This window comes from Rhinolophus sinicus, linkage group LG06 (genome assembly GCF_036562045.2).
Source record: "Rhinolophus sinicus isolate RSC01 linkage group LG06, ASM3656204v1, whole genome shotgun sequence".
NCBI lineage: Eukaryota > Metazoa > Chordata > Mammalia > Chiroptera > Rhinolophidae > Rhinolophus > Rhinolophus sinicus.
The window spans coordinates 153,011,532-153,039,526 of NC_133756.1; the positions used below are offsets into that span (position 1 = coordinate 153,011,532).

The 27,995-nt window shown below is 35.1% G+C and overlaps 1 protein-coding gene and 1 long non-coding RNA gene across 13 annotated transcripts in view; one reads left to right on the forward strand and one right to left on the reverse strand.

Moving 5' to 3' along the window:
• Positions 1–27,995, reverse strand: part of PHF21A (PHD finger protein 21A) — a 164,007-nt gene that overhangs the window by 119,028 nt on the left and 16,984 nt on the right. For 6 of the 12 annotated variants that reach the window (XM_074336295.1, XM_074336291.1, XM_074336287.1 and 3 more), the window contains exons 2-5: positions 17,707–17,747; positions 10,959–11,102; positions 6,056–6,088; positions 3,819–3,884 (exon numbers count right to left, since the gene is read on the reverse strand). In XM_074336295.1, the coding sequence (XP_074192396.1) occupies positions 3,819–3,884; positions 6,056–6,088; positions 10,959–11,012 (153 nt within the window). In that variant the 5' untranslated portion in view covers positions 11,013–11,102; positions 17,707–17,747. Of the gene's footprint in view, positions 1–3,818; positions 3,906–6,055; positions 6,089–10,958; positions 11,103–17,706; positions 17,748–27,995 lie in introns of all 12 variants that reach the window. The other 6 variants (XM_074336294.1, XM_074336293.1, XM_074336284.1 and 3 more) reach the window with 1 other exon arrangement.
• Positions 98–27,721, forward strand: LOC141572264 (uncharacterized). The gene is made up of 4 exons (XR_012497585.1): positions 98–468; positions 11,865–11,994; positions 20,804–20,883; positions 27,600–27,721. It is a non-coding gene; the product is annotated as an uncharacterized LOC141572264 (long non-coding RNA).

Here is a 27,995-nt window from a genome sequence, read left to right on the forward strand (position 1 = left end):
GCTATTTTGGACTACGATGTGGAAGCTTCCTGCTGAGAATGGCAAGGCAACAGAATAGGAGGAGCCAGGGTGCGCGGACACTGTGGAAGCACTAGCACCAGCTCGAGTCCACCGACAGCGCTTTTCCACGCGAGGGAAGTAAAATTCTACCTGGTTTAAGCCATTTTCACTTTGAGTTTTTAGTCATTCACAGCTGAACCTAATCCTAATTGGTATAGCTGTGAAGGAAAAAGTAAATGGTTCAATGAGAGATTATAATAGAAATAGTTGATTTTGACAGGAGGAAGGGCTTTCAGGGATAGGACGTCTGAGGAAGGGCTTTCAGGGATAGGACGTCTGAGGAAGTCACATTTATGCTGCAATCGATGCCCGGAGGTGGGGTGGCAAACTGTTCAAGGCAGAGGAAACCGAAGATGCAACTGCCATGGATTAAGCCTGAATCATCACAGGGACAAGCAACAAGCGGGGGTAAGATTCCGTCTACGACGAATTAGAATGAAAGCAGAGCACGAAAGCAACTAAGTGTGTTGGCTCCAATATCAGAATCTCTGCTCTGACAAGCTAAAGGCCATATATGCATGTAAAAAATGAGGAATGAGGGGTGCAGAATGAGAATGAACCATGTTAAAGAAATTAATAATGGCTTCCACACTTCAGTGTCACCACTGTTTAAGACAGCTGGATTCTCTGATTAGAGTGGTTCATATACCATGAGGAGAGTGTCATTAGATTTTTAAATGCTAACTATCTAAAAAACAGACAAGAGTTTGGTGTTCAACTTTTTAAAAAAATAACGTTTCTTGTCTATTTCTGATTATAAAAGGGAAACATATTTATTGTGGAGAATTTAGCAAATACATATGAGAGTATAAAGAAAAAATAAACTACTTGTAAATATATGTACGACTATAAAGAAAAAATAAACTGTCTGTAAATTTAAAAATAAACTACCTATAAAGTGTCATTTTTTACTGATTTTTAAATACACATTTATGCCTATATATATATGTACAAACACACACCTACAACACATACACAAATGGGATTGTAATGCATATGAAGTTGCATGTGCTTTTTCACTTATTTTATCATGAGCACATTCCTATGTCAGTAAAATAAGTTTGAAACCATGATTTTTAAATGGCTACATAACATAATTGCTTTAGCCAATCAAGTCTGGGGATTTCCTGTGTTAAAAACTGTCAACTTGATCCAGTGGGTCAAAAAGATGACTTCAAAATCTGCCATGGAAAGTTTCTATTTAGAAACTTTAAGTTAACAGTTTGAAAATACTGCAACTTTCTAATCAAGAATTCAATGAAATTCACTGAGTTTTAGCCATGAAGGATGCTCCCTAAAGATCATATTCTCCCAAATAGAGCATACTATTGCATAATTAGTATTGAGGAAGAAATTGAATAAGTATCAAAGATTGAGGTAGCAATAACAAATAAGAACTAGTAAGAGCTTACTCTAAGAACTGACTATCTTCAATAGTTTGTTTTATTTTAACAAAGTAAGAGAATGTATGCATCTATTATTGTATAACTAAGTTTTCAAGTGGATGTAGAAAAAAATGATTCTAGAAAAATGCAAATAGAAAAAGGAAACAAATAATGACAAAAGGTTAATCATTGTTAATTCTGGAATACAACATTCTTTGAGCTATTCTGTATTTAAAATTTTTCTCACACCCAAAAAATTAATGTTAAATTGAAAGATAAGTCACGTGAGTAAGGTAATTCAGATTTTAGTTATTAAATTAGAAGGCAAATCATTAAGTTTCTTTCCCCAGAGGCTAAGTAGATTTTATGAGATAAAAAAACAAAAAGCTGAACATTCAGCATGAGGAGTTTGTTCTAAAATAATACTATTTTAAACTAAATATCAATGTTTCATGTTGAAAATAAGTCTGAGGAAAAACTAGCTTTTAAACTTTATGGCTGTTTCCGTCAAGTACTATCTTACCAAAAAATGATATATTTTCTGTCCTATCAAAAAGGTTATTTTTAACAGTTAAGTAAATATTTTTAAAATTGCAAGACTGTGTTTCAGTTCCTGACTCTAGTTCTTTTTACTGATGCTAGACCCATTTTTTAAAAATTCTAGTTTCTAATATCCAAACTTAGTTCAAATGACAGTTTGCCACTTGATGAAATGTCTTATGAACATAAATTGTTGTAATTTTTTATTAAGAGAGGTCCCTAGAAAAAAATTAAGGAATAAAAAGCTACAGAAATAAACCAAATCTTTACATCAGTGCACACAAACAAAAATTTCAAATAAGTGCAAATTGTTGTTAATTACCTCATTTTCCTCAAATGTAGCCTTACGTTGTCTTAACTTTGTGACAGCATCCCCCACCCCCTACTCCACTAATCAGTTCTCACCTTCTTTCCCTGCTGGAACACGTGAATTTTTCAGCAAAAGTGACTCATTCATTGGCATCTTGTCAAACTAACCCTGAAACTATAAAGAGGCTCAGCGCTAACAGAATTCTAAAGCTAGAACACTTTCACTAACACACATCATTTTGACTTTAGAGAACTGAATCACTATCAGAGCCAAATACATATTAACAAACTCTGTTTATACTTTTCCTTAAAAACTGTCCTCTACCATGCTACCTCCTCCCGATTTTAGTTTGGCAAATCCCTAATCTAAAACACTTCCTGTCTCTGGAAAAGACAAGATGGGGGAACGCAGAAGCATAAGAACAGGAAGGGGGAGAAAAAAAAGCAGTTGTTCACTCAGCCTGGAAAAATATTCTCTTCTGAAACATCAACAACTCATATCTTTTCCACATAGTTCTCAAAATTTATTTCTCCCCTTAGTTAAATGAAAACACAATACAATATACAATACAAACACAATCAAGAATCTCCAGGAATAAATTATTCTCATTGCTATTATTTCACTAAATAAAAGTTTAAAAAAAACCAATATTAAAATCAATTATTGAGAACTAGTTAGTAAAAAATTTTCAGATTTTCAGTGAGACATCACTAGCATTATCAATTGCAAATCAGCGAATCATTTTGCTTCACACATTTACCTACTCCAAGACAGAAAACTGCTCTTTTAAACCAAAGGGACAGTAGTGAGGAAGGAACCAGAAAATAAATGATTTGTCAGATTACCATAGACATTTATTTATAGCTCTATCAATTGCCAGACTCCACCTGGTGGCAGGAGCTGTCCGAATTGGCGAAGTGGAGGTCATTATACATGAAATTCCAAAGAATACTTGCCAGATGTTCTTGGAAAAATCAAGATGGTCTTGCCCTATATAGAGTAAGTCTAACAAGGTTCCACCAAAGCTTTTTCACATAGTAGTAGGTCAACATCAATAGAGATTAACTTAAAGGTATAACAATAATCAGAATGGGAGATCTACATTTAGAGCAATCTATTTACAACCACTTGTTCCTCGTAAGTTAAATGTCACCTCTAGCCTTTAAAACAGGTAGCAAAGCACATCCAGCAGCCACAAGATTCTCTATTACATATTCCCACAAACTTTCTTTACCTCTTTCCCCTGTGGGTAAACTACAGAGTTTAATTAACACAGGTAACAGCAGCTTGCCACATAGCTTTTAGATATTCTCCAGTAACATATACCCCTGGGATACCCTAGGGACTGATTTCAACCAAAAATAAAAATAGATAAACAGAGCTCAAACAAAATTAAAACTGAGTCTGGCTGCCCACACTTATTTTCACACATGAGGAAAAATAGCAGTTCTCCTAGAAGCCTCAAGCAGACATATCTTTAGAACACAATGTTAAAAATATGCCCCCCCTCCTTTTTCCCCTACCTGTTTCTCACTCAAAGCTGTGATTTTGGCTTGGAGTTCATGAAGCTGTTTCTTTAAATCAGCATTCTGATTGGAAAGAAAAAATATCTGTGAGAAAGATATTTCATTTGTTAACAGAATAGTAGCAAGAAGACTTGATGCATACTGCATTACAAATGATGAAGCAACCTTAATTTAAGCATTTAGCCAATCAAATTTGCCACGCATTAAACTGTAGTCATATTATCATATAGTCACGACCTAATGCATAGATCCTAAAAGTAGGTTCCGAACACTAGGACAGGGGCAGCTCCTCTGCAACTGTTTTAAATTATAAAAGTGTTATATTTCAGCATCTTGCACTGTAATAGTACTCCTTCTTACTGAAAAATAGTTATTCTTTATAGAAAGTATCAGTTGACAGAAAACCTAAAGCTCCACTAATCAGCCCAAAGCAGGAAAATGGAAGTTATAAGTCTGCGTCCACTGCACGCTTAACGGCATTCTCAATAAAGATAAGAGGTTTTTCTCTACTTACCCTCCCCCTTATTTAGTGGAGTACATTTGTTATTTTAGCCGAGATTTGAAAAGCCATCAGAGTTACAACTGCCTTAACACTACATCATTCAAATTAACACACTGACTACCAGGGCATTTTCTCAGTTCTCAAATTTTAGGAATCAAAAAGGATACTATTTTCGATGAGATATACTGAGTATGCTTGCCTTTTACTCAAGTGGGGGGAAAAATCCAAAATTAAACTTTTCAAATGCTTAATGAAACAGGATTGCCTACTCGCAGACTGAACACCACCCCAAAGAGAGCACTTTTTCTTCATTGTTTCCCATGCAATGCTTTCAATTTGCCCTGCCTGGTCTTCTGCCAGGGTTGGGGCATACATCCTCCCTCTCCTGTTTACTCCGTGTGGTCTTTTTTTATAAGTGTATCTGATATAACACCTTTCTAATGAGATCACCCACAAGACTGCCTAACAATTTCCTGCCCCCTCAGATTCTTCATGTAAAGACTGCTCTGTTACATGACCACCAGCTATATCAGAAATGCTGACATTTTCTACTAATATTTCAGTTGCTGATAACATAGGTTACCATATTAAATATAAAAGAGTCAATTAATCTAAGGTCTACTGCCTCTTGGTTCCCTAAATCTAATTTAAGTAATATATTTTTAAAATAAATAAAAATGGAGAAGCTTCTCAAAGTTGGAGTGTCAAACCGGAGTTAAGTGTGGGCTATCAATGCCAGCTCTCCCCATCAATGGATTGTGTTCAAGCACAATAGTTAGGCCACTGGATGCTAAATTTGTAGAAATGAATATTATTCCTGCTTTCAAAAATCAATCTGCCTCAGTACCATTCCTCTATCCAAGAATTTCTTTTATTTAAATTTACAATGAGGCATGTATGGTATATTTAACAAGCTCAAAATATATATACATATATCTGAGTACCCGTCGATGGGTTTAAGTGTTCTATGAACAGATTGTGAGTAAACAAATGCAAGGGAGAAATCCTGAGAGAGTCTGATAAATATTCTCCATACTTATGACCCACTGTCTAATGGCTGTAAAAGAAACACTGCCCGAACAATAAATGTAATCATCAAAGACAAGATAGCTTTTTAGGAAGATTTCTCTTCAGGGATAGAGAATAAAATGCCTAAGTCAAAACTTCTATGAGAATACAAAGAAAAGGTAACATTTAGTGGATTATTATATAAAGTACTTTTAAACCCTCTTTAAGGGCTTTTTCAAAAATAAAAAAAATTTTTTAATGTCTTTTAAAAATTTTGTTGAAATTCTTACCCTGAACATAGTGGGATTAAGTATTTAAATGTTCTGTACTATATCTGTATTATAAACAATGTGAAAATAAGAATGGTTCTGGGCCACTTCAATTAGAAAGCCTCACAAACTCTGATTTTGAATAAGTGGGCTGATGGAAATGAAATTTAAGCTATATGAAGAGTATTCACTCTCAATTTTCCCCCCAAAATACTCAAAGCAATTAACATAAAAGCAAATAACAGTAACAAAGATAAAATGATAGCTTTATCATAACAGAATAACTGGATTTTTCTAAACCCTTAAAACATGGTGACCAATATGCTAATATAATTGCTACGAGAGATGAGACAGCTTTTAAAACTTAAGCATTGGTCTATATTTTAGTATTTTATGGTCACTTTACTTTAAATTATTTTAGCTTAAAAATTAAATGAATAGAAGTAGTATGTTACCTGTGGATCCTGCTTCATTTGAGCAACCAGTTTCTGGTAATAAAAAGAGAGAGAAAGAGTCATCAGTTTGACATATTAACTCACTATGACTAATCAGGTTTGGCCCCAAATCTGGAGTGTTAAGTCCGCACACACAAAAATGAGCAACACCACAGTCAGAACAGATCAAAGGCTTCTGTGATCTCTATAAAAGGTTAATGAGACATTCCTCTTAATACATAAAAATAAAATCAAACTACCACTTTATATTTGAAATAAAAAGCGCCTGCTTTTGAACAAATCTGAAGATGGGATGGGGCGGAGGGTTTTTAAAAGGCAATTTACACCAGCTGGATGCTCCAAAGCCAAACATCTCTTTAAAATGTTGTCACTGTCTAGAGTCCAAATAAGGCCCAGAAAGAAGCTGCTCTCATACAAACCAGGCCTGTTTGGCTCCAGCAAACTGCCGATTTTGCAAGTCTGTTGGTTTGGTTCTTAACCACAGAAGGAGCCTAGTGTCAGATGTGACTTTGCCACTGTCTTCACTGGAGGGGGAGAGGACAGTGTACTCAGTTGAGCAGTGATGCTCAGTATTTGAAAATGAGGAAGTGAAGGAACAATAATGCAAAACTCTACCTACCTGGGTTCCTCTGGGAAGGAGTGTGCTACCAGAATACTGAATGAGAAAGGCCTCTACTAAGGAAAACAGTCCAAACAAATAAAAAACAAAGAAAAATGGATGTTGTTTGATCTACCCAACTTCTAAAAACATCACTACCCAAAGGTAACTATAACGAGGGACAGAAGAATCTGAAGGATGAAGGAGGATCAGAAGGCTGATTCCTAGAAGTATCTGGGAATAAGCTGTTCCCCAAGGGAAATTTTCATATAACTGAAAATCTGTTCCTCTCTTTGGGTGACAAGGCAGTTTTAAATGTTTTAGTCATAAAATAAAATCTTTCTAAAATACATTGTATACTTATGTGCCTTCTTAAATAGGAATAAAAAGCTTTTATTGATACCTAGAAGTATGATTACAGTAATTAATACACTATTCTACAAACAATACAATAAGGTCCTTACTGCTGTTTTAAACAGTTCTTGTGTCTGCATTTTAGTTTCTCACTTTAATGCCAGTCAGCTAGCAAATCTTGCTATTATTATTATGCCTCCCTCTAACAGCATCTGAACCCCAACTCAGATTTTGCTGCTTCTGATCTGCTGTATAATGCACTCAGTGAACTAATTCTAAGATGAATGAATAGGCTGTAATAACCTAAGAAAGCCCCCTTGAGTAAAATGCATAATCTTTCATAAATGACTTCTAACATTTATTCTAGTTGGTCGAAAGCCTTTACTTCAGGTGCTAAGCTATGTTCTAGGTAGCTGAGGTTGCCAACCATGTGACCTCCAAATACACAAGGTGTATGTTACTATACTCTACTTCACCTGTGACAGTAGTAACTCTTCTATATCCTGGTCTTAATCTACAAAATAGAAATAACACACATTCCAAGAGCTCAATGACATTGAAAAACAAGGTTTTATACATATATAATTTTAGTAACACAGCCTAAAAGCTAGCCACACTCTTCAATGAAAAAAACTTTTGGTTTTCCTTTTTGATTTGGTTACCAGAGTTGGCTGCTATATGAAAGTTGCCTTTTTAAAGCTGAAAAAGGTTTTCTTCCATGACACTGGAATTTGAAAACTAACTGATAACTATTCTAAGTCTCCACCTCTAGAGAAAATAAATAAACCTACTTTTCTATCCATAAGCAGTCAAGCTGCATTTTATACATCATCAGAGGCTAGGACTGGACACACCGGACACTTAACCATCCAAATCCCTAGTGACTTGACGCTCACATTGTGTTATCAAACTTAGGTTACTTTCTATTGCAAGAATGCAGCAATCTTTCATGAGCACATACTTTATGCCAAGGGCTGGCAAACTATAACCCACAGGAAATCTGGCCATCCACTTGTTTTTGTCAATAGTTTTATTGGTACACAGCCACACCCATTCATTTATATATTGTCTATGGCTACTTTGTCCGTACAGCAGCAGAGCAAGTATTTTGACAGAGACCGCAAATGACTTAGAAAGTATAAAATATTTTACTGTCTGGCCCTTTACAGAAAACATTTGCTAAGTTCTGCTTTATACTACTCTGTTTCATGAAGAGTAAATACTTTGAAATTTAAATATGATTTCCATGAAATCTGCATAAGAATCATCAAAAAGGCAATTTCTCATAAAAGATGAGCTGCCCATCACATGTTTATTATTTAAACATTTATTCAACAGCAACCATGTATACATCGCTAATCATCTCCTGTCTGTAAAGAACAAAAATTTACTTCCATCACAGCAATACCAGCTAGTTCCATGACACACTTTTTATCGAGTAAGCTCAGTCTCAGCCCTAACTTCATTCCCTCACTGGAAATGCACCAAAAGGTGGCTTCTGTCACAGCCTAATAGCCAGTGCTTACTTTGATGTCACTTCTGGACATCCCTGAACTTGTCAGGACCAGTGATCATGTAAGTTTTCACATATCCAATCAGAATAACAACATAAGATTTACAAACAAGGCATGGCACTTGGATTTACTGTTAATACTTTTTTTTTTTCAAAAATAGAAAAGTATTCTAAATGTAACTGGAATGAAAATATCTTATATACTTTAAATGTTAAAATACTACCAATAAACATATAAATGTTTATTACTGCAAAAACAGAATGTATAATAACTAAAGATGAATATAAAAGCTATTAATTTTATGCTAAAAACAAATAGTTAAATGTATAGGGAAATAGACAATTTTTCTTTTAATTAGTTTATTGGGATGACAATTATTAGTAAAGTTACATAGGTTTCAGGTGTACAATTCTGCAATACGTCATCTATATATCACATTGTTATGTTCACCACCCAAAGTCAGTTCTCCTTCCATCACCATATATTAGATCCCTTTTACCCTCATCTACCATCCCCCTTCCCCCCACCCTCTGGGAAATAGACAATTAATGGGAATACTGAGAAAGTGTTTGGGATAACTTTAGTAAGAATATATATCCCTTTTGAGTCAACAAATGTAATATTAAAATGTAAATTAGATTTTAAAACAAAATGTACATTAAATTTTTTCATAATTAAAATTTTCATAAAATGGGTATGCTTGAATTTAAATATGAAACTAATATTTAAGAACTCTATTCAATTTTTAGTAATTTAGTAGGTCATGAGTCTTTCAAGAAAGTCTTACTGGGATTTGTTCACATCTTGCGAGGATGAACTAAAAGCAGAATGTCAACTTTGCCATCTCAAAATTTCTTGAGAAGAGGACTATCTCTAAAAATCACAAACAATTTATTAAATTATCTCTGATCCATGCAAATTTCAGATTGATTATTGTTCCCTAGGAATTCATTCTATGATGATGACAGCTTTGAACAAATTGTGAACTTAACTATCATCATTTGCCATTTAGCCAAATTGGGTATTCACTACACCTCTGTGTTAAAATACTTTCGTCTGGTGGAAAAGGACAAGCTTGTTTTTGTAAACAGCGTTTTATCCTTCTCAATTAGTACCAAAAGCAGGGCCAAATAAAATAAAATGTGCTTATTTTATTATATACTAAATTTAAATATATAAAACTCATTACATAATAAATTTCTTCAAGTTACCATGAAAACAAAATACACTTCACAGAGAAAGCCTATCTATACACAGCAAACTCTAAGATTACTACTGAGCAAGAGTTTAACAAGATGCAAAGCAGCAGCAGGGATTTCCGAACATACGGAGACTTAATATAAAAAAGTATATATATGAGTGTGTGTGTGTGTGTGTGTGCGCGCGCGCATCTATATACATATCTGTGCCTTTGAAACTTTCTCATCCTCCTTAATTCTGAGCAACTTGTAAATCTAGTAGTTATCAAAAGCCCAAGGTGTTCATCCAACTATTTCAGAAACTAACCTTACAACGGACTATTTAGATAAAACAAAGGAAACCATACATTTAGAACAAACACCTTTAAAAAATAGTTCCCTTCTCCTATTCCAACACCCCAAACACTCAAAAGTTATCAAAATTCATCATTTCTTAGTTTTTATTACCAAACATTACATATGTGTATTTGTGTCTTGAACCTAGTACCACATCCAACTAATGTCTAGAATGGAGATATAAAACAGTGATATTATATAAACAGTGTTTATATAATAAACGATAATGATTTATTTAAGGACAGTTTTTTGTCTTCGTTACATTTACATTAAATAAAACACAGTATATATATTTAATACATAAGTTATATTTAATATATAATGTATTTCAACATAATTATTATATCATATACATTGAATTATTAATATATATACATTTATTTCTATATTTTACAGGTTTGTTTAACCTAAGTACCTGAGGTAAAATGTAAGAATTGTGATATTTGAAATTTAAACATCTGTGAAGGCAATCACATTTTCTTTACTCACGACTGGAATAAAGGCATGAAGCTAAATTATGAGTAAAAACTTTAGTACAAATGGTAGTCGAGTTAAACACATCTCATTTAAAATTACAGGTTAAGTCATAAGTGACATGAGCAAAGGCCCTCAAATAAACCAAAACAGAACAAAGGAGAGGTTTTTTAAACACCTTTGGTACAGGAAAAAAATATTTTCAGTTCTTTTCTGTGGAAAGGAAATCAGGAATATTTCATTAAAGTTCTTAAAAGTATTATCGATGTGTTTATTGAGTAATGATAAAAGGCAAATGACATGACTTGGACTATTGTCTGGAAGATGATGAAAACTGTACTAGAAATCAGAGCTGGGCCTGTTTACTAAACCTTCACCATTACTAATAACACAGTGCTATTACGGCAGAAACCAATAATGCCACATACCTGGTGAACCTGAATTTCCACTTTAAGAGCTTCCTGTAGAGTCTGCAACTCCATCCTCTACCTTCTCCACTTTCTCTTATGTCTGCTAATTCTATAGTTTCTTCAGCCTCCGTTTAAAATAACAAACTCCTCTTCTCACTGCAGCTGTAGAGATCATACAATGTTTTGGATTATGTTAGGCATAAAGGAAATATTCATGTTTAATACATTATAGCAGTTGAAAAATATTTGATTCTCTAACAACACAGGGCAAGAAATTTCCCAAACAGATTTCTTTCCAAAATGAATAGTGTTGTACTGAATTGGTACCAAAACTTTCCGGGTTTTATTCTTTGAGTATTCCTCTACAGAACACGTCAAATAAGTAAGAAATGAAAAAAAAAGAAAGTGTTTAACCTGGTCATGAAAACATCTAAGCACCTATTATGTGCTCAGCACCCCACTACATATTCCGTTCTGAGGATACAGAGCTGAACAAAACCACTTCTGCCCTAGATGAGCTGTGAGCAGAGAGAGGGGGAGCCTACAATCATCCAGGACACACTGTTCTTCGAAAGAGACAGACACACAACAAGAGGGTCACACATTTTGAAACATCACACGCAGCGAACTGGCAAGTTCAGGGTCTCAGAGCTTAACGAAGGCTGGAGTACTTTCACGTGGATGACTTTTATTCTATTTAAAAAAAATTTTTTTTAATTGAAAACTGGGAAAATTCTGATGTAAGTTAAAGGTTTACATTTAATAAATTAATACTTAACACAAATACAAGGCAATGGAACTGTGTTTTCCACGAAGTTATGACAGGGATGCTGAAAAATAAATCTACTGTGCACAACAGATGAGGTGGTCTAGCAGTGGAACAGACAGTTCCAGCTTTAAAATGAACACCATCTTCTTTTCAAGGTTGCCAGTGCATCTCTTTGGCTGTGTGTGTAACTGCATTTGGAGATACTGTCAGAAGTCTAAATTTGTGAATGTGAAACTTCCTGTTCTGCTCCACTCATCACCACTGCAACTGAAATGAACTCAATTGGTAATTTCTCTTTTAATTTTTTTTCTTTTTTCTTGAATATAGCCTTAGACATGATCTTAAGTACTCTCCCAAAGCAAAAGTTTGCTTCTGTCTGAATAAATTTAAACTTCTTTTTCTTTTCTTCTTTGTTCTTATAAAACTTGTTGTTAAAGCAACTTCTCAGCATTCTTACAAACCGAAAAAGGGAACAATCTGAAAGCTAAACGAATCACTACTCCTTAAACCAATTCAATGAGATTCATAATTTTTACACTATCAAAAAATTATTTATCTATGGATAAAGTCCATATTCAACCTAAGTTTTCTTAAAACTTCTTTAAACTCTGATTTGACAGTTAAAATGGAATCATTAACTACAGAATGTATATCTGTGAATATTAGTTTTCATTATATTTGCTTCACCTCGCTAGGCTTAAAACCATCACTTGAAATCTCTCCCCTAGGGCTTATATATACACTACGTTTTGTAGTATCAAAATAACCTAAAAAACAATAAATTTCAAAAGTGTGAACTTCCTTCAAACTCACGTTTGTAGAGGCTAGGAAAGGATTATTGTACAGTGATAATTATATTATTAGCCAAAACATTTCAAAAAGATAGTGTGTTTGGGGAGATAATTCGGAAAAGAAGACATATTTTTTATGAAAAAACGTGGGTTTTTCAGCTACTTATTATCTTAGAAAAATTTTGAAACTATAGTAAATAAATATGAGAATCATTGTTACTGACTGAGACCAAGGTTTTTGTTGTCATGTAAGTTTACTCTACATACAAATGTAAATGTTAAAACTACACAGTCACTTTACCTTTAAATACTAAAATAATCTCCTTACTCAAATTCCTGACTTAGGTACTAGAGTTCTTCCTGAAAACAGTAGTTGAATTAGTTTTAATTTTTTTCAGTGAATGTGTCCAAAAACGATTTGTTATAGAATTTGTCAAATTAAGAATTATCATGAAGTTAAAGGGGTATTTTCAACAACAGAAAGGCTACATTTTATTTTACTGTTAGTAGCATAATATCACAGCTCAACTCAACTCATATAAACTCTAGAAACAAACAGCAGGTTGAAAACATGGAGAACTTACAATATAAACAACAGAGTTAACATAATTTATATAGATAGAGTGCTTACAAATTAATCTTTAAAAACTATGAAAAAGCAATTCACAGAATAAGAATGACCAACAAACATAAAAAACACCTATCTTCAATAGTCATAGAAATGTAAATTTTAAGAGGATAAGTTTTATCTATCAAACTGACAAAGACTTGTAAAAATAATAAAGCTGTCTAGTGTTTGGGTCAGGTGTCACTTCCATAATTTGTCATTGGTTATCTCTGGGAGGTAGCACTAAGGGTTATTCACCTTCTTTTCAGAGTATCAATAGTTTCCAAAATTTCAAAAGAAAATATGCACTTATTTTTAAATAACAAAAAATTAACTGAGGTTTGCTAGATAAAGCATCAGAAAAATTTATACTGATGAAACAAAATGTTCAGGAAAAGAAAAAGTAAAACCAGGGTTTAACCTGGAGGCTCTAAATGTCAGGGTGCCTCCCAGGGCAAGAAGCCTGCGACTCAAGTTAACGAGGAGCTGACAGCTTTTACTTCATCAGAATGTTGTCTACTTACTAGAGACACACAAAGGCACACATTTTATGTGGCAAGGACTCTAAATGCCAATTACTCATTTTATTTCAAAATAAAATATTTAAAAGACGTGTTAAAAAAAGGTAGTGACTTGTTATAGAAAAAGTTACGAAGGATTAGAAGATGTATTTAATATCCTTCTTCAAAAAGGTCTCTTTCTGGATAGCAACTTTAAAAGACTGGTCTATGCCTAAAGGAACAAATTTTATCCATATATTCATAGCTTACAAAAACAAGGCAAGCACATGTTGAATCCCCTTAAAAAATATTTTGGGGGCTTAGACAACTCATGCAGCCAGTCATGTGAAGACCACTGAGGGACAATTTACAGCATCATAAAGAAGGTACTATTTGCTAAATCTGTAAAAAGATGATTTATCATATTCTGACCAATTTTAATAAGTCATAAATAACAAATCAGTTGCTGCAAGGTAAATATAAACAGACTCACAAAACAGTAATAGACACACTTTACTGAGGTACAATGTCTTTTACCACCTAACAGCTCTAAATACTACCATCAGAGAGGACAATTGCCTAGCACAAAATACCAACATTTGTTACCTTCAGAACTGTACATGTCAAACCACTGGGATACCTAGTAGCCTCTCACCTTCAAATAACAAAAAACCTAAAACATACATAAATGAAAATTCCGCAAACCAACCAAACAAAAACAATAATCAAATCCCACTTTAAAAAGGCAGCAGTGACGTCTGGACAGAACATTTGCTATCCCCCAACACAAAACGAAAAAAACCTGATTCCACTTACTCACCGTGGAATCACTCTCAAAACCACCTCAGGGTTTTTAAAATTTGTTTGCTTATAAATCAGGAAAGTGGGAACAGTATCACCTACTTCATAAAATTGTTATGAGGTTTAAATGAGGTAAATACTATATGAAAAGCCCTTTGTAAACTGTAAAGTTCTATGCTATTCCTAACATACTTAATGCTTTTATTCACACACAAAAACTTGTTAATAAATTTCTCAACAGAGTATATTGCTAAGGAGACTACAGGCTTTCCTATTTTCAAATTCTCTAAGAAAGAGGCTTCTATTTTTCTGGGTATAGTTTTGCTTGGAGATATGTGACCTCTAGGTCTTCATTATAACTCTAATAATGAATTTACTACTAAGAAACAGTGCTCTGTTCCTGAACTGATATAAACCCTTTTTCCAATCAAAACTCAACTTGCCAACCAAGTTTCTTTAACTAACCATAAGTCCATAATACATTGTGCCCCCAGGCTGAATCCCCAGAAAATGGTCAGTTCTGTGTTCTCTGTACCATGTAGTTAGTTACTTGGTACAAGACACCACTTCTGATCTATATTCTCAGAACAGTGTTTAGAGTAGGTTTAATTAATTTTTTAAAATATGAAAAAGTAGAAGAAAGTCTTGATAGATCTATGTATCCTTACTTGTCACATGCCCAATACTAAAATATCAGATTTCAATGTGTGCAAAATACTTATTTCTTACTATGCATCTAACATGCTAGGAGATAAAATGGTATCTTTAACTTTTAACTAAGAGTGCTAAAACTTATCATGGATGCTAAAAATAATAAAATTCTTTTAATAACACTTACTGAAAATTAACATTTACTAACATGAATCAAAATATGACATTAAAAAAACTAATGACTGTTTTATTTTCATGGTGGTATTTCTTTGGTGAAACTCCACAGGTCAACAGAAAATGCTACTGCACAAAAAGCTGGGCAATCCTGATTTTAGAGGCTACCCATTGAATTTGGCAAGGTTACGATGCTAAAATCTTGGTATTATAACTGCTGACAAAAATCACTTCAACTAGTGAGACTGATGTTTCCTAACCATTAAATTAAATTGACACGCACGCGCACGCGCACACACACACACACACAATTATGATATCTGAATGTCTGATGTGTTTGAGAATAAAATATATATCTTTCCTTTCTGTTTTGCTTTTTCTGAGGGAGGGGGCCAGGCCCTCATTTAAAGGAAAAAAGAAAGAAAAGAAATATGTAGCAGGTCATACCATTGCGACATGACAGTATGGTATTTGGGGTCAAGCCAGGGGTCCCCACAGCATCCTGCTGCAGTGTCCTGAACCTCTCCCTGCCACCAGTGTTCATTCTAATGTACAGTTTCTATCGCAACTTCCTGGCCCCAAACCTAACTGGCACACACACATTCTTCTATTTCCCCTTTCTTTACAGAAATAAAGCATCACTTTCATTACTAAAACCATCCCAACTATACCCAACAACAAGAATGTTGAAGTAAATTTTAAAACTCACAGAAATTCAGAATGGAGGAGGCTGGAGAATAGTGTATAAGAGCATAGTTGACAATGAGAGATTTATAATTGGTTGCCACATTTACCAGAACGCTATGTAATGATAAAAAATCGTCCAGACAGCCTGGCTAGAATGATATACGTATTCACTACACAAAGGTTAACACAAGAGGGTGTGGTGGTCTTGGCATAACCAGTAAGTACTTAACAGAAGTGGAAGTTATGGGAGATAGATTTCAGATCAATTTAAGGAAGAGCTAAGGATTAGAGCTGTACAAAAAAGGAATGGGTTACCTTATGAGGTAGTGGGCTCCCTGTCATTAGAAGTATTCAAGAATGCTGCATATCATATCCCCCTCTTGGAGATTCACAATGCACATTAGCATATTAAAGGTTCTGAGAAGTCCTGCAGTAAAGAAACCTGTTTAACTTTGTTTAACGCAGCATTTCCCAAATTATTTGACCGAACATTTTTCCGCCCCCACCCAACCTCAGTAATATTTATTCATTTCTGTGGAACTAGAGTTCCTCAGAATACACTACAGAAAATAATGAGCTACATTTTTAAAAAATGTAGTATTCAATATTTACCCGAATAACAATCTATCAGGGATATAGGAGAAGAAATTGCCACATCGGGTAAAAGGCTAGAAGAAAAGGTCTTAAGGTCCTTTCTCTGAGACCCTATGATTTTATCACATTTCAGAGTAAAGGGCTATTTGGTGTTGATTATTTATTTTAAAAGGTTCCATGAGAAAAGGCAAGTAGAATAAAAACGTAGTAAATTCAAGGTTAACTGGTCCAAATGCCTCCCTTTAATGTTCAAAGCCCAATCCCTACAAGGTAAGAGAGACACCTCAAGGACCATAAATTATCAGAAAGAAGCCTTAACTAAGTATCTTCTCCACACACTAAGTTAATTACTATTTGAGAGAGAGAATTTAAAAAACAAAAAAACAAAAAGATAGCCTTGCATTAGGGGACTACCCTATTCCAGCTATCTTGTTTGAATTTAATTTTTTCTCGTAATACATTCTCTCCAAATAAGGTTAATATTTGTTTGATCCTTAGTCACTAGACTGCCCTGTGCAATCTGTGATCTTGAATTAGACATTCAAAGAAATGATTAAGTGTGATGATTTATAAGCTGTTAAAATGGACACATTAGGGAAAAAATGTGTTTGCCTATATGCCCCACACTGCCACTTTTCTCTCTCTCTTATTTTTTTTCTCTTTAAGAATTATACAAAACAACACACACTAAAAATACAATATCAGACATAAAGCCAATCCAACATTAAATTTAAGAATATAAATACTTAAAGAGTCCCAAATTTCAAAGTCAAGTTTCCCATAGTTACATTAACCTACCCATTTGGCACATAATATGAAGGCCATCAAATTTAACAGCATACTAAGTAATACAAAACACAATGGGAACCTTAACTTTTGAATATCCTGACTTTTGAATGTTTGGCTCTAACCACTGCATAAGGGCATTTTTGGCACAGGGGAACTTTATATTTTAACAGGTTATCGAATGCAGGAACATGCAAGCCTAGCAGTATTATTAGAAACACAAATGCATTTGAGATATGGCTATGTGAAATTAGACAAAAATTCACTTTCATTCAGTGCAAACAGCAAAGCCTCATTTCTGAGAAGAGAGTTGTGCCAAAAAAAAAAAAAAAAAAATTCACTGAACATTTAAATAATTATCCAACTAACATCAGGCACACTATGACTGCCTGGTAAAAGAACTTACCAATTTGGGGGAAACTGGCTCTCCTTCAGCTCTCTTGCTCCCTATAACAGAAGAAGGGGAAAATGGAATCAGACTACAAACACAGATTTATGACATGTCATCAAAAGCTGAAGACTGAAAGATTTCTATCTGATTTTAAGAAGAAAAAACCAAAACACAGAGAAATCTCCAAAACTCTAAAACCCAAAAGAAAGGAAGAGATTGGTAGTTTTTACAGCAAGGAAAGAACTCAAGGGCAGTTAAATCTCTAATTTTCCAGTTTTTTCACTTTTCCAGTTGTTTCAAGGCAAGTAAAAATAAGTAGGTGATGGTTTCATTTTCCTAAGAGATACACAGAAATGAAATGCACCTAATCTAAAAAACACACAAATGCACTATCATCCCCAACCAATCACCTTCAGTTTGTTGCTTTATATTAACAAATAACATCATTGGCCCTTAATTTGGTCTACTTAACAGGCCTTCTTTCAATTAATCTTGAAATGGATTTGGCTTATATAAGACTTTAAAATTCACAGCATTTTATATGTATAGTCATAATTTTAATTAAACTTTTCATTCACATTCTCACCACTTTAGACTGTAAACCACATAACATAGAAGTGATTTCCCTATGCCACATATTTAATCAGTGACAGAGGCAGAAAAAAACCAAGGTTTGAGGCTCCCAATCCAATGCTCAGTGATGCTTTTATCACTCAGTGTGTCTTCTTCAGATTAACTAAACTCCACTAAGCTGACTTCAAGGTCAGAAAAGTCAAGTCAGACTATAGTATTTATTTTTAACGCTTCCCTGACCAAAACTTCTGTTAAAAAAAATTAGAGAACAAAAAATTTAAACTTTTCCCCTAATGCTCTAAAACTATAAATATCTTCCTTATGCTTTAAACATAGTATGTGTGTTGACTGATGTTACCCCAATAATGTTCTCATTTCCTCAAGGGATATTTCAAAAAAAGTCTTCATGTCATCCAGATTAAAAAATTTTATTGAATCATGTATAGTCATATCAAACATACAGTAAAATAATTTAAAAGGGCCCCAATTCATGCAGTTAACATTCATTTCCAAAAGAAACTGAATTTGCTGTTTTATCCTGCCTTTTCTTTAGTAGCAGTTCTTTTTAAAGTTCTCAAGTCCACATAAATGGCAATTTCAATCACCAAGATTAGAATAACTCCCAACCAGAAGAAAAATCATGCAAAAATCTATAGAATGTGGTTATTAAAAAGTGGATTCTCGGGGGTGGGGGGTGGGAGATGTGGGTAAGGGGGATCAAATATATGGTGATGGAAGGAGAACTGACTCTGGGTGATGAACACACAACGGGATTTATAGATGATGTAATACAGAATTGTACACCTGAAATCTATGTAATTTTACTAACAACTGTCACCTCAATAAATTTAATAAAAAAAAAAAAAAAAAAAAAAAAAAAGTGGATTCTCATAAGGAAAAAAGAACTTAAAATTATGTGCGGTGATGGATGTTAACTAAGCTTATTGCGGTAATCATTTCACAGTACATACATATACCAAATCATTATGTTGTACACCTAAAACTAATACAATGTTATATGTCAGTAATATCGCAATTTTAAAAAGTGGATTCTTAACATTACTGATACCACTATACCACTCAAAACACTATCATGCACATAGTAAATGCTCAGTAAATATTTGTTAAATGAATGAATTCACTGAGTGGACCCTTAACTCAGGCTTATTTTCCCTATTAAGCATTTCTTGGTAGCTTTTTCATGCTGGAGATAATTTCTTATGCATCGATCCCACAGCATTATTTGTTAAATGAATGACTTTGGACAAAAACAGTTGATTAGGAAGTTAAATATTATCATTTTAAAATATAATGAAAAAGGAAAGGACTGATAATTTGAACTAAATTAAAATTAAGAACTTCTGTTCATCAAAAAAAGAAAAAAATTAAGAGAATGAAAAAGCAAGCCACAGAATTAGAGATGGTAATTGCAGCACATGTAATAACAATGGCTTATACAATAAAACATGAAACTCCAAGCGACCAGGATAGGATTGGGATTTTAGCTTTTACTTACATGGCATTTGAGAAAGTACAGTCACATAAACTTTTCTGAAAAGTCACATTCAGTAAAAAGGCACAACAGATGTATACCTTATCTATAGAGCATGTCTCCAAAAATCAATAGTAAAGTCAATCCAAAATTGATAAAGAATTTTACCACATCATAAAACTGCTTGCAGGGACTGCAGAAATCACATAGGACAGTAAAGCCTGAGAGGTTAAGTAACTTCCCCAAGCGTCACACAGCGAGTTGGTAGCCAGGCTGGAGAAAAGTTTACTGACCCTGAGATTCCTTTCTGACTGAGCTGGCCTTTCTAGGAGACCTCACTTCCTCTTAACCAGCTGCAGCAGTTACTCTTCTAAGAAACAAACTACAATAAATACTGGTCAAACATTTTTTTTTTAAAGCGTGCATATAAAGTTTTAAAGAAAAGTCATGTAAGTAGCTATCTAGGGCAGGTTTTAAAACCTGAGCTCCTTTACGTGTGCCTAAGGGATCTTTATGAGTGGGCTTCAAAGGAGTTTGCCAACTCCATGGTACTATATATTAAATTCTGTATGTATGAGGATTCTGGGAAAAAGATCCACACAGCCTTACCAGGATTCGCAACCAGGTTCAGATACCCAAAAAGAGTAAATTATCTTTAGTGATTCTTAAACACTGTACATCAGAACTATCAAAGTGTTTCTTCTGAAGACTGATCATTGACTACTATTTGGAAATTGATTTTTAAGAAAAAGAAAATATTCTATTTCCATAATTAACAGGACTGAATTAGCAGCAAGAAGATTTATATATAAATCTGTACTTTTTGCACTATCCATAAACAAAACCTATTCAAAGTCTTAAGTGAAAGTTTGATTTTTCTCATGTTGACTGAAATTCCACTTGTTTCTCAATACAGTTCATACTTGTAAGCTAAGGTAGTTCAAAACTTTTAACCACATTTGCTTAAATTTTTAAAATACAGATTTGTTCTTGAAAAATACATTCAAAATACGTAAGTTGGAGTAAATGAAATTATTTTTGTTTTAGAGATGAACATTATCTTGCTAACGTAACTTCACACGATTTTTTGCAAACTGAAGATTGTTCACCTCTCCAGATCGTCACAGGTAAATTCTTTAATTAGTGCTGATAAAGAAATGAATCATTCAGGTTTCTGATGTGGTTGTAAAATTTAAAGTACCATTAATAAATCAAAGGTGACTAATAACTACTTAAGTACCTTTTATGAAATATCTAAAACTTCTGTATATTAAGAATACATATTAAAAAATAAACAAATTTTGCAGAGAAAATGTTCAATACTAGATCATGTTTTAAATTAGGCTAAAATTTATCCCACTACAAATTTTGAGCAATTAAGTTTATAGTGTACACTCAATCATAAATTTTGACAAGGGACTAGAATAGCACAGAAAATTGTCATTCAAAGACACTGTAAAATGTCACCTTACACAGAAGACTCAATCGCTTCTCTTTCTCTACTACACCAAGGTGATACACTAATTTTATATACAATAAGTTTTATTGCTTTTTATCTACCCTTCTTAACTTGTAAACAGAAAGCATAGTAAGTTTGAAATAAGTTTAGATGCAACTAAGAGCTCAGAAGAAAAAGCAGAATCCTGCTTAATGAGAATTGGTCCTCTAGGCCCCAATAATATAATCATCCCCCAACCGCCCCTTAATCTTACTGTCCCATAGACAACCCTCTAGCACTTCTCCCTTCACTTTCAAGAAGCATAAATTCTTCCATCATTACTGGATCATTTTGTTTCTTCTATCTTAAAAAAAAAAAAAAAAAAGCCTCCCTTAACTCTATATCCTTTTCTAGTTATTGTCCTATATCTATGCTCCCATTTCCATAAGAAAACTCCCTGCAGTGTTAACCACACTCACTGTTGTCTCTAGTTCTCCTCCTCCCATCCTATATTGAAGCCATTCCATTGGGGTTTTGCCTCCTTCCATTGGTAAGCTCACCAATGACCTCCCTGCTGCCAAATCCAATAGCAAAGTCTCAGCCCTCGCTTCCTTGTTTGATCAGTTTTATTAGATCCAGTTGATAATACCTTCCTTCTTGAAAGCCTTTCTTCTCTTGACTCCCACTCCCACTCTCTGGCCACTCCTCTGGGTTTCTTTTGCTGATTCCTTCTCCTCTCTCAAAACCTCACAATGTTGAACTGCCCCAGGGCTCAATTCTTGGAACTCTTCCCATTAGGTAATCTCACCCAGTCTCATGACTATAAAAGGATCTGTACGCTGGTGACTCCCAAACTTGTACCTCCAGCCCAGACCTTTCCCCTGAATTTCAAACTCTTCTATCCAACTGCCGACTCAACACTTGTCCAAACTAAACTCTTGACTACCCATCCCCCAACCTCCTCCTCAATCATCCCCATCTCAAGAAATGTCAACCATAGCCCTTCGGGCCACAGCCTCCAACTCATCATTAATTCCTCTTTTCTCCACACCCCACGTCCAATCCAATAACTAACCATCTTGCTTCTACCTTCAAAATACACAGACTTGGACCACTTGTCTGAACACCACTAGCACCTCCTTGGTCAAAGACACCATCACCTTCACCTGGACGATTCAACAGCCTCCTACCCCGCCTCCCCTCTTCCATTTTTCTCCTACTACACTCTATCTTCTCAGCAGGTACAGTGACCTTTTCAAAATCCAAGACAGATCTGCTTACTCATTGGCTTAAAATCCTCCAATGGCTTCCCACCATACTCAAAGAAAAAGCTAATATGCTTTACAGTGGCCCACAAGGCTCTAAGTGACTTGGGCCTCTGCTACTCTGAGACCTCATCTCGGCCCCTCTCTCCCCATTGCTCAATCTGCTCCAGCCACAATGGCCTCTTTTCTGTACTTCAAAAACCCCAAACAAGTTTCCTTCTCAGGGGTCTCCTACTTGCTTTTCCCTCTGACTGGAACACTCTCTTCCATCAAATATCTTCATGGCTTACTCCCTCAAAATGTTTAGGAAATCTACAGCAGATGCAAGATTAGAACACTAAAATAAAGATAAAAACTTATCAGAATTGTTCCTCTCCCCAAACTTTTGCTTTGGGGATGCTCTTTCTCATACAAAGAATACCCTTTTATCTTCTTTCACCCTATCCAAATCTCACCCAGACATCCAGGTAGAGATAAAGACCCACTGGTTAATGGAGACCTTCCCTAACCATCCCAACTCCCAGATCTCCCTTTCTTTGAATTCTCAGAGTATTTATCATCTTTCTCATTCATCTCAGAATTTAATCACATACTGTCTCACATTTAACTTACATGTCTTATCTCCCTAACTAGACTACACACATACACACTCACACAAACACACACCAAGTAGAGTAGAAATAATGCCTTGTACAAACAGTTCTCAAAACTAGATCTGGATAAATCTAAAACTTTAAAAAAAAAAAAAAAAAAGATTCCCAAGTTCTACCCTTAAAGACTGAATTTCATTATGTCTGATTTGGAACTCAGATATCTGTATTTTTAAAAAGTTCCCCCAGAAGGTTTTGATGGGTAGCCAGAATTAGGAACCAGAGCTTTACCATCCTCTATTTCTTTTAGTTCCTAGGAAAGTAGGCCCTCAAATAGCCTAAAGCTAGAATGGGCTGCCCTGAGTACTAGATCCATCCCCTCCTTTCACAGGGGAACAGTGGCCCAAGAAGTTTAGATGACTCGCCAAAAGCTACGAAGATAGTAAGAGGCAAAGCCCAACCTGAAACCCAGATTTACTGCTCTCAATCAAGGAATCTTTCCATTAGACTGTGAATAAATAAATGAAACTAATAAAAATCCACAATTCACAGATAGCCGTAGTAAACAGTGATTATCAATACTTGACCAGTGACGGCAATGTCCTAGCTCCTAGACAATACAAATTATTACTGGCTCCTATATGCTTGAAAGATGTGAGCAGCATCAGCTGACAAAAGACTTAAGGGGCCAGAGTAATTGTGGGAAGGCTTACAAATGAAAAAATAATTTTTACTAAGTCTTCTTACGATAGATACAAGAACTTGTAAAGTAATTTATTTTGTAGTTGAGAAGTATTAGCGGAAAAACACACACGAAAAGAATAAATCTTGCTTCATCATGCTATCAGGTACAAAAATCCTTATTCACAAGCATCCACAAACATTTACAAAGCTGTAAATGTTTTCTGAGTCTAATCATCAAAACAAACTTCTTAATTACAGATCAGACTTAGTAAATCACCCCGTATCCCAAGACAACTCAAACTCTTATCTTAATAATCAGTTAACCTCAGGACCAAAACTCTTGCCATCAACAACAACAAAAAACAACTCTGGTATCTATAAGGCATTACAAGAGTTTGGGTCTATCTCGGTGTAGAGGGATTTAAGCCAGTGCCTCCTATTAACAGTAATGGGAGTTCTGGGTGTAAACCATAAGCACCAAAGAGGAGGCTCCATACCCAGCACTGCATCTGTGAAAACCCTTTCTATCGCACTAACTGAAACTACTGGGAGTTGTTCTCTCAGAAATGGGATAACAGACCCAAATTCCTATGTCTCTAAAGCACCAAGATGACTCAAGTAAAAGTCACTAAGGAAGGTCACTGGTAAACACCTGATTAAAAAATATCCAAGAGAAAGCTAAACTAAAAGAACAATTAACACGCTAAGTAAATTTTATAAAATAGCACCAATATGCACAGAAGAAATTAGTGAACTGCTGGAGATAAGATACCTCACACAAAAATTCAACACGAGTAAAACAATCAAATTTTTAAAATTAGAGCACAGTAAACCCACCTACAGCCAGAAGCTTGTCCAAAGAAACACACACACACACACACACACACACACACACACACACACACACACACTCTCTCTCTCTCCTTCCCTGATGGAGCCCGAAGTACACTACCATCCTTGCTTTTAAAACAGGAGGAAACTCCTGCTGCACTGCTAGCCAGGAATAATCACACAGCACTTCCAGACAAACGGATAATGATCACAAGCTGCCAAGGACGCCCCAAACTAACAAAATAAAAATTACAGCACCTTATTGTGTTCCGTACTGCCTCACTTCTCAATGTAGCACTGCTGTACTCACCAGGCTGGAAAACGAGCAGGTGCCTTTCAGGCTATAGAAAAATTAGTCACACACACACACACACACACCCCAATCACAAACACAAACACAAAGGGAATGATATTCTTTCACGTGAAGGCGCTTAAGAAATGCAAGGCTTTGCTGTAAGGCCTAGAAAACTAAGAGTAGGCCTTACCGAAGAAGTGAGGAAAGAGCCAAGGTTTATCCCAAATCCATATTCAAAGACTGAAAGAATTAACATTTATTTCAATCAAAAGGCTTTGGAAACAATCCATTTGTTTGAGAGAGAGAGGGAGAGAATTTAAGATTTTCCCCGTTTCTATTCCCAAAAGAAAATTAGAATCTCTTCTCTCTGAGTACACAGGTTTAGCTCCACAACACAAATAAAAAAGAACCCTGACTTAAGGCCTGAAAACTAAAAATGATTCCATAACATACACATTTTTTTGTAAACATCTATGTTGTCCAACATATTGATTCTTTATCATCACTGCTGTCATTAATGAACAGTTAGCTTTTTATCTGTACTTTGAAATGTCAATGAGAAATTGAAACAGCTACAATATTCTGGGGATTTTAACTTTTGAAACAAAACCCACAAAGAAACGGGAGTATGAAGCATAAAGCCTCAATCATGCTGATAAGTAAATGGTCCTAAAACTTGAAAGTGAAAGCAATACAGACCCAAAAAAGAAGTTTGCTTGATATTAATGCTAGCCTTTAAAACCAAAAATATGTTCTGTTACAGAAGACTGAAATCAGGGCTTCCATTAACCTTGTTTAAAAAAAAAATCCCATGAGCATGGATTTTTTTCCCTAAGTCTCTTCATCAGAGCAGCATGGGGTCCCATTAGGCACCCTATTTTACTTCCACCTTATAAATAACGTTAGCTGTTTGCTATTTCCATGGAAACCAAGTACAGAGATATCCACTTAAATGAATACCGGTTAAAGGAATAAGTTTTATTTTAGAAAGGTTTTGCTATTCTAGATGAACTCTACTGGGGAATACTACAAAGTCATCTTAAGTATATATTTTAAAATATGTCTTTGGTGTAGAGGGAGCTTATTAAGGGTCTTGTTAAATAAGCACACTCCTTGCATTAAATATGCCAAACAGCATCATAACGTTAAAGATACCTTTTCAAAGCACTGCACAGGGGTTTAGATGCACAACTCCCAAAGACTATGCTTCCCCATGCATTGGGGTGGAATAATTACCCCTCTGGGTCTAATTTAAACCAATAAAAGTAAGGAAATTCAGAAATAGGGCTACCATCACCTTGTAGGCCCCACAACTGCAGGCACACACAATTACTCCTCCTCCAAAGGACAGCGAACAAGGGAGCAAATAACTTAAATTCGTAATCCCTGTTACTAGGTCCAGGGATAGCAGGTCGTCAAAATTCCCTCAACAAACTGCTTGTAACATGTATTCTTTAGTCAGTCAATACACTCGGGTAAAAGAGAGTGAACATGCAGGAGAGAGTGCAGAGCAAGGTCTAGTGATTTCCAACTTGATGTTGACTTAAAATACTGTCCTACATATTCTAGAAATGACCATTACTGCTGGTCCAAAGTTGCAGATAGGCAAGTGTACATAAAATCAAATGCAACTCATAAGAAGGGGTAAGAGAAGTAAAATCTTTCCAGCAGGTGTGGCTCTCCATTAAGTGAGTGGTGACTCAGACACCTTCATCTTCAGTTAATTTAAAAGACAACTGAATGCAGTATTATCTTACAAGGCGGTAACGGTATTAAATTTACAACATATGAAGAGTTGACATTCTCTCGCACACTCTTCTTTCAGTACACCAGTGCATCTATTCGGATTGCATGTTTTAAAAACATGTATGTTTCACACACCATAAAGATGGGCAAGCAGAATGCTGATAACTGAAGTTGGGTAACATGTAGGTGGGGTTTCTTAATATTATCACTCTATTTCTGTGTATGTTTTTTAAATTTTCATAAAAATAAGTGTTTAAAAATCCTATAGATTAAGTTAAGGCTCTTGTCTCAATGGGTAATTAAATAATGAATGAAGCGCCTGGGATAGGTCTTAGAAGCTATTGAATTTAAATCCAACAGAGCCATTAACATAACATGTAACCACAGATCATGTCCAAGTTTTACTCTTCTTACCAAAACAATTCAGTGAACAGTTGAAAACTACTACTAGGAGAAATCTGTAAAGGGTCTGCTGTTTTGCAACTACCAACTAATGAAATGTAAACAATCAATACATAATAACAAGGCATCACAGTCATATTTTGTATTTTACAAACTGAAAGAAATTCTACTAGCCCTCTCTAGTACTAAATCAAAATAATTTCAGAATCAGCAACACCAACATTTCCATTTTCTTCTCCAGTTAGGTCCACAGGACTACAGCGAGCAATCTAGTAAGTTCATGCTTCCTAAATTTCCCTTAAGTAACCAGGCTGCCCCCTACCCACCATGCCCCCTCCCGCACCCCCTACCAGAAAATACAGCAACTTCTGAGGTGAAAAGGTCTTTTCCTCTTCTCTCCCTTAGTCGAGATATAAAATGTTTCACAAATACTCAGTTACTTCACAAGAGATTTTCAGCTAGCTATTATCCAACTCCTGGCTGCAGGCCCAAAATGGGGAGGTCCACAAACTGTTAAAACCTTCAGGTCGTGATAACAGCTCTCTCTTTTTAAAAACTAATGATTACAATGGTGTTTTGTTCTGTTTTTAAGAGAAATCGAGTAAGATGGTGGTGGCTTTGGAAGAAGTGATGAACAGCAGACTGGAGATAGCGTGCGCTGAGAAGACACGGCGAAGACATAGTCAGGAAGAGGGGAGAGGGAAGGCTACGGAGGGGCACAATGGATGGTAGCATCTAGGAAATAGCTAAAGCACCACAGAACCAGACATTTCCTGCACCAAGTGGAACAGTTCAGCCTTGTCACAAACAGCCCCACCTTTTACAAATCAGGCAGGGGCAAACTGATTTTCAAAGTTGTGGAATTCTTTAAATCAACCCCAAAGACCCCACAGGGTGTATTTCTAACTCCTGTGTTTATTAAAATGAAATTAACTTCTAAACTTTTTACAATTCCATTTGCCCAAGAGAAGCAACTTGTATAGGCCCT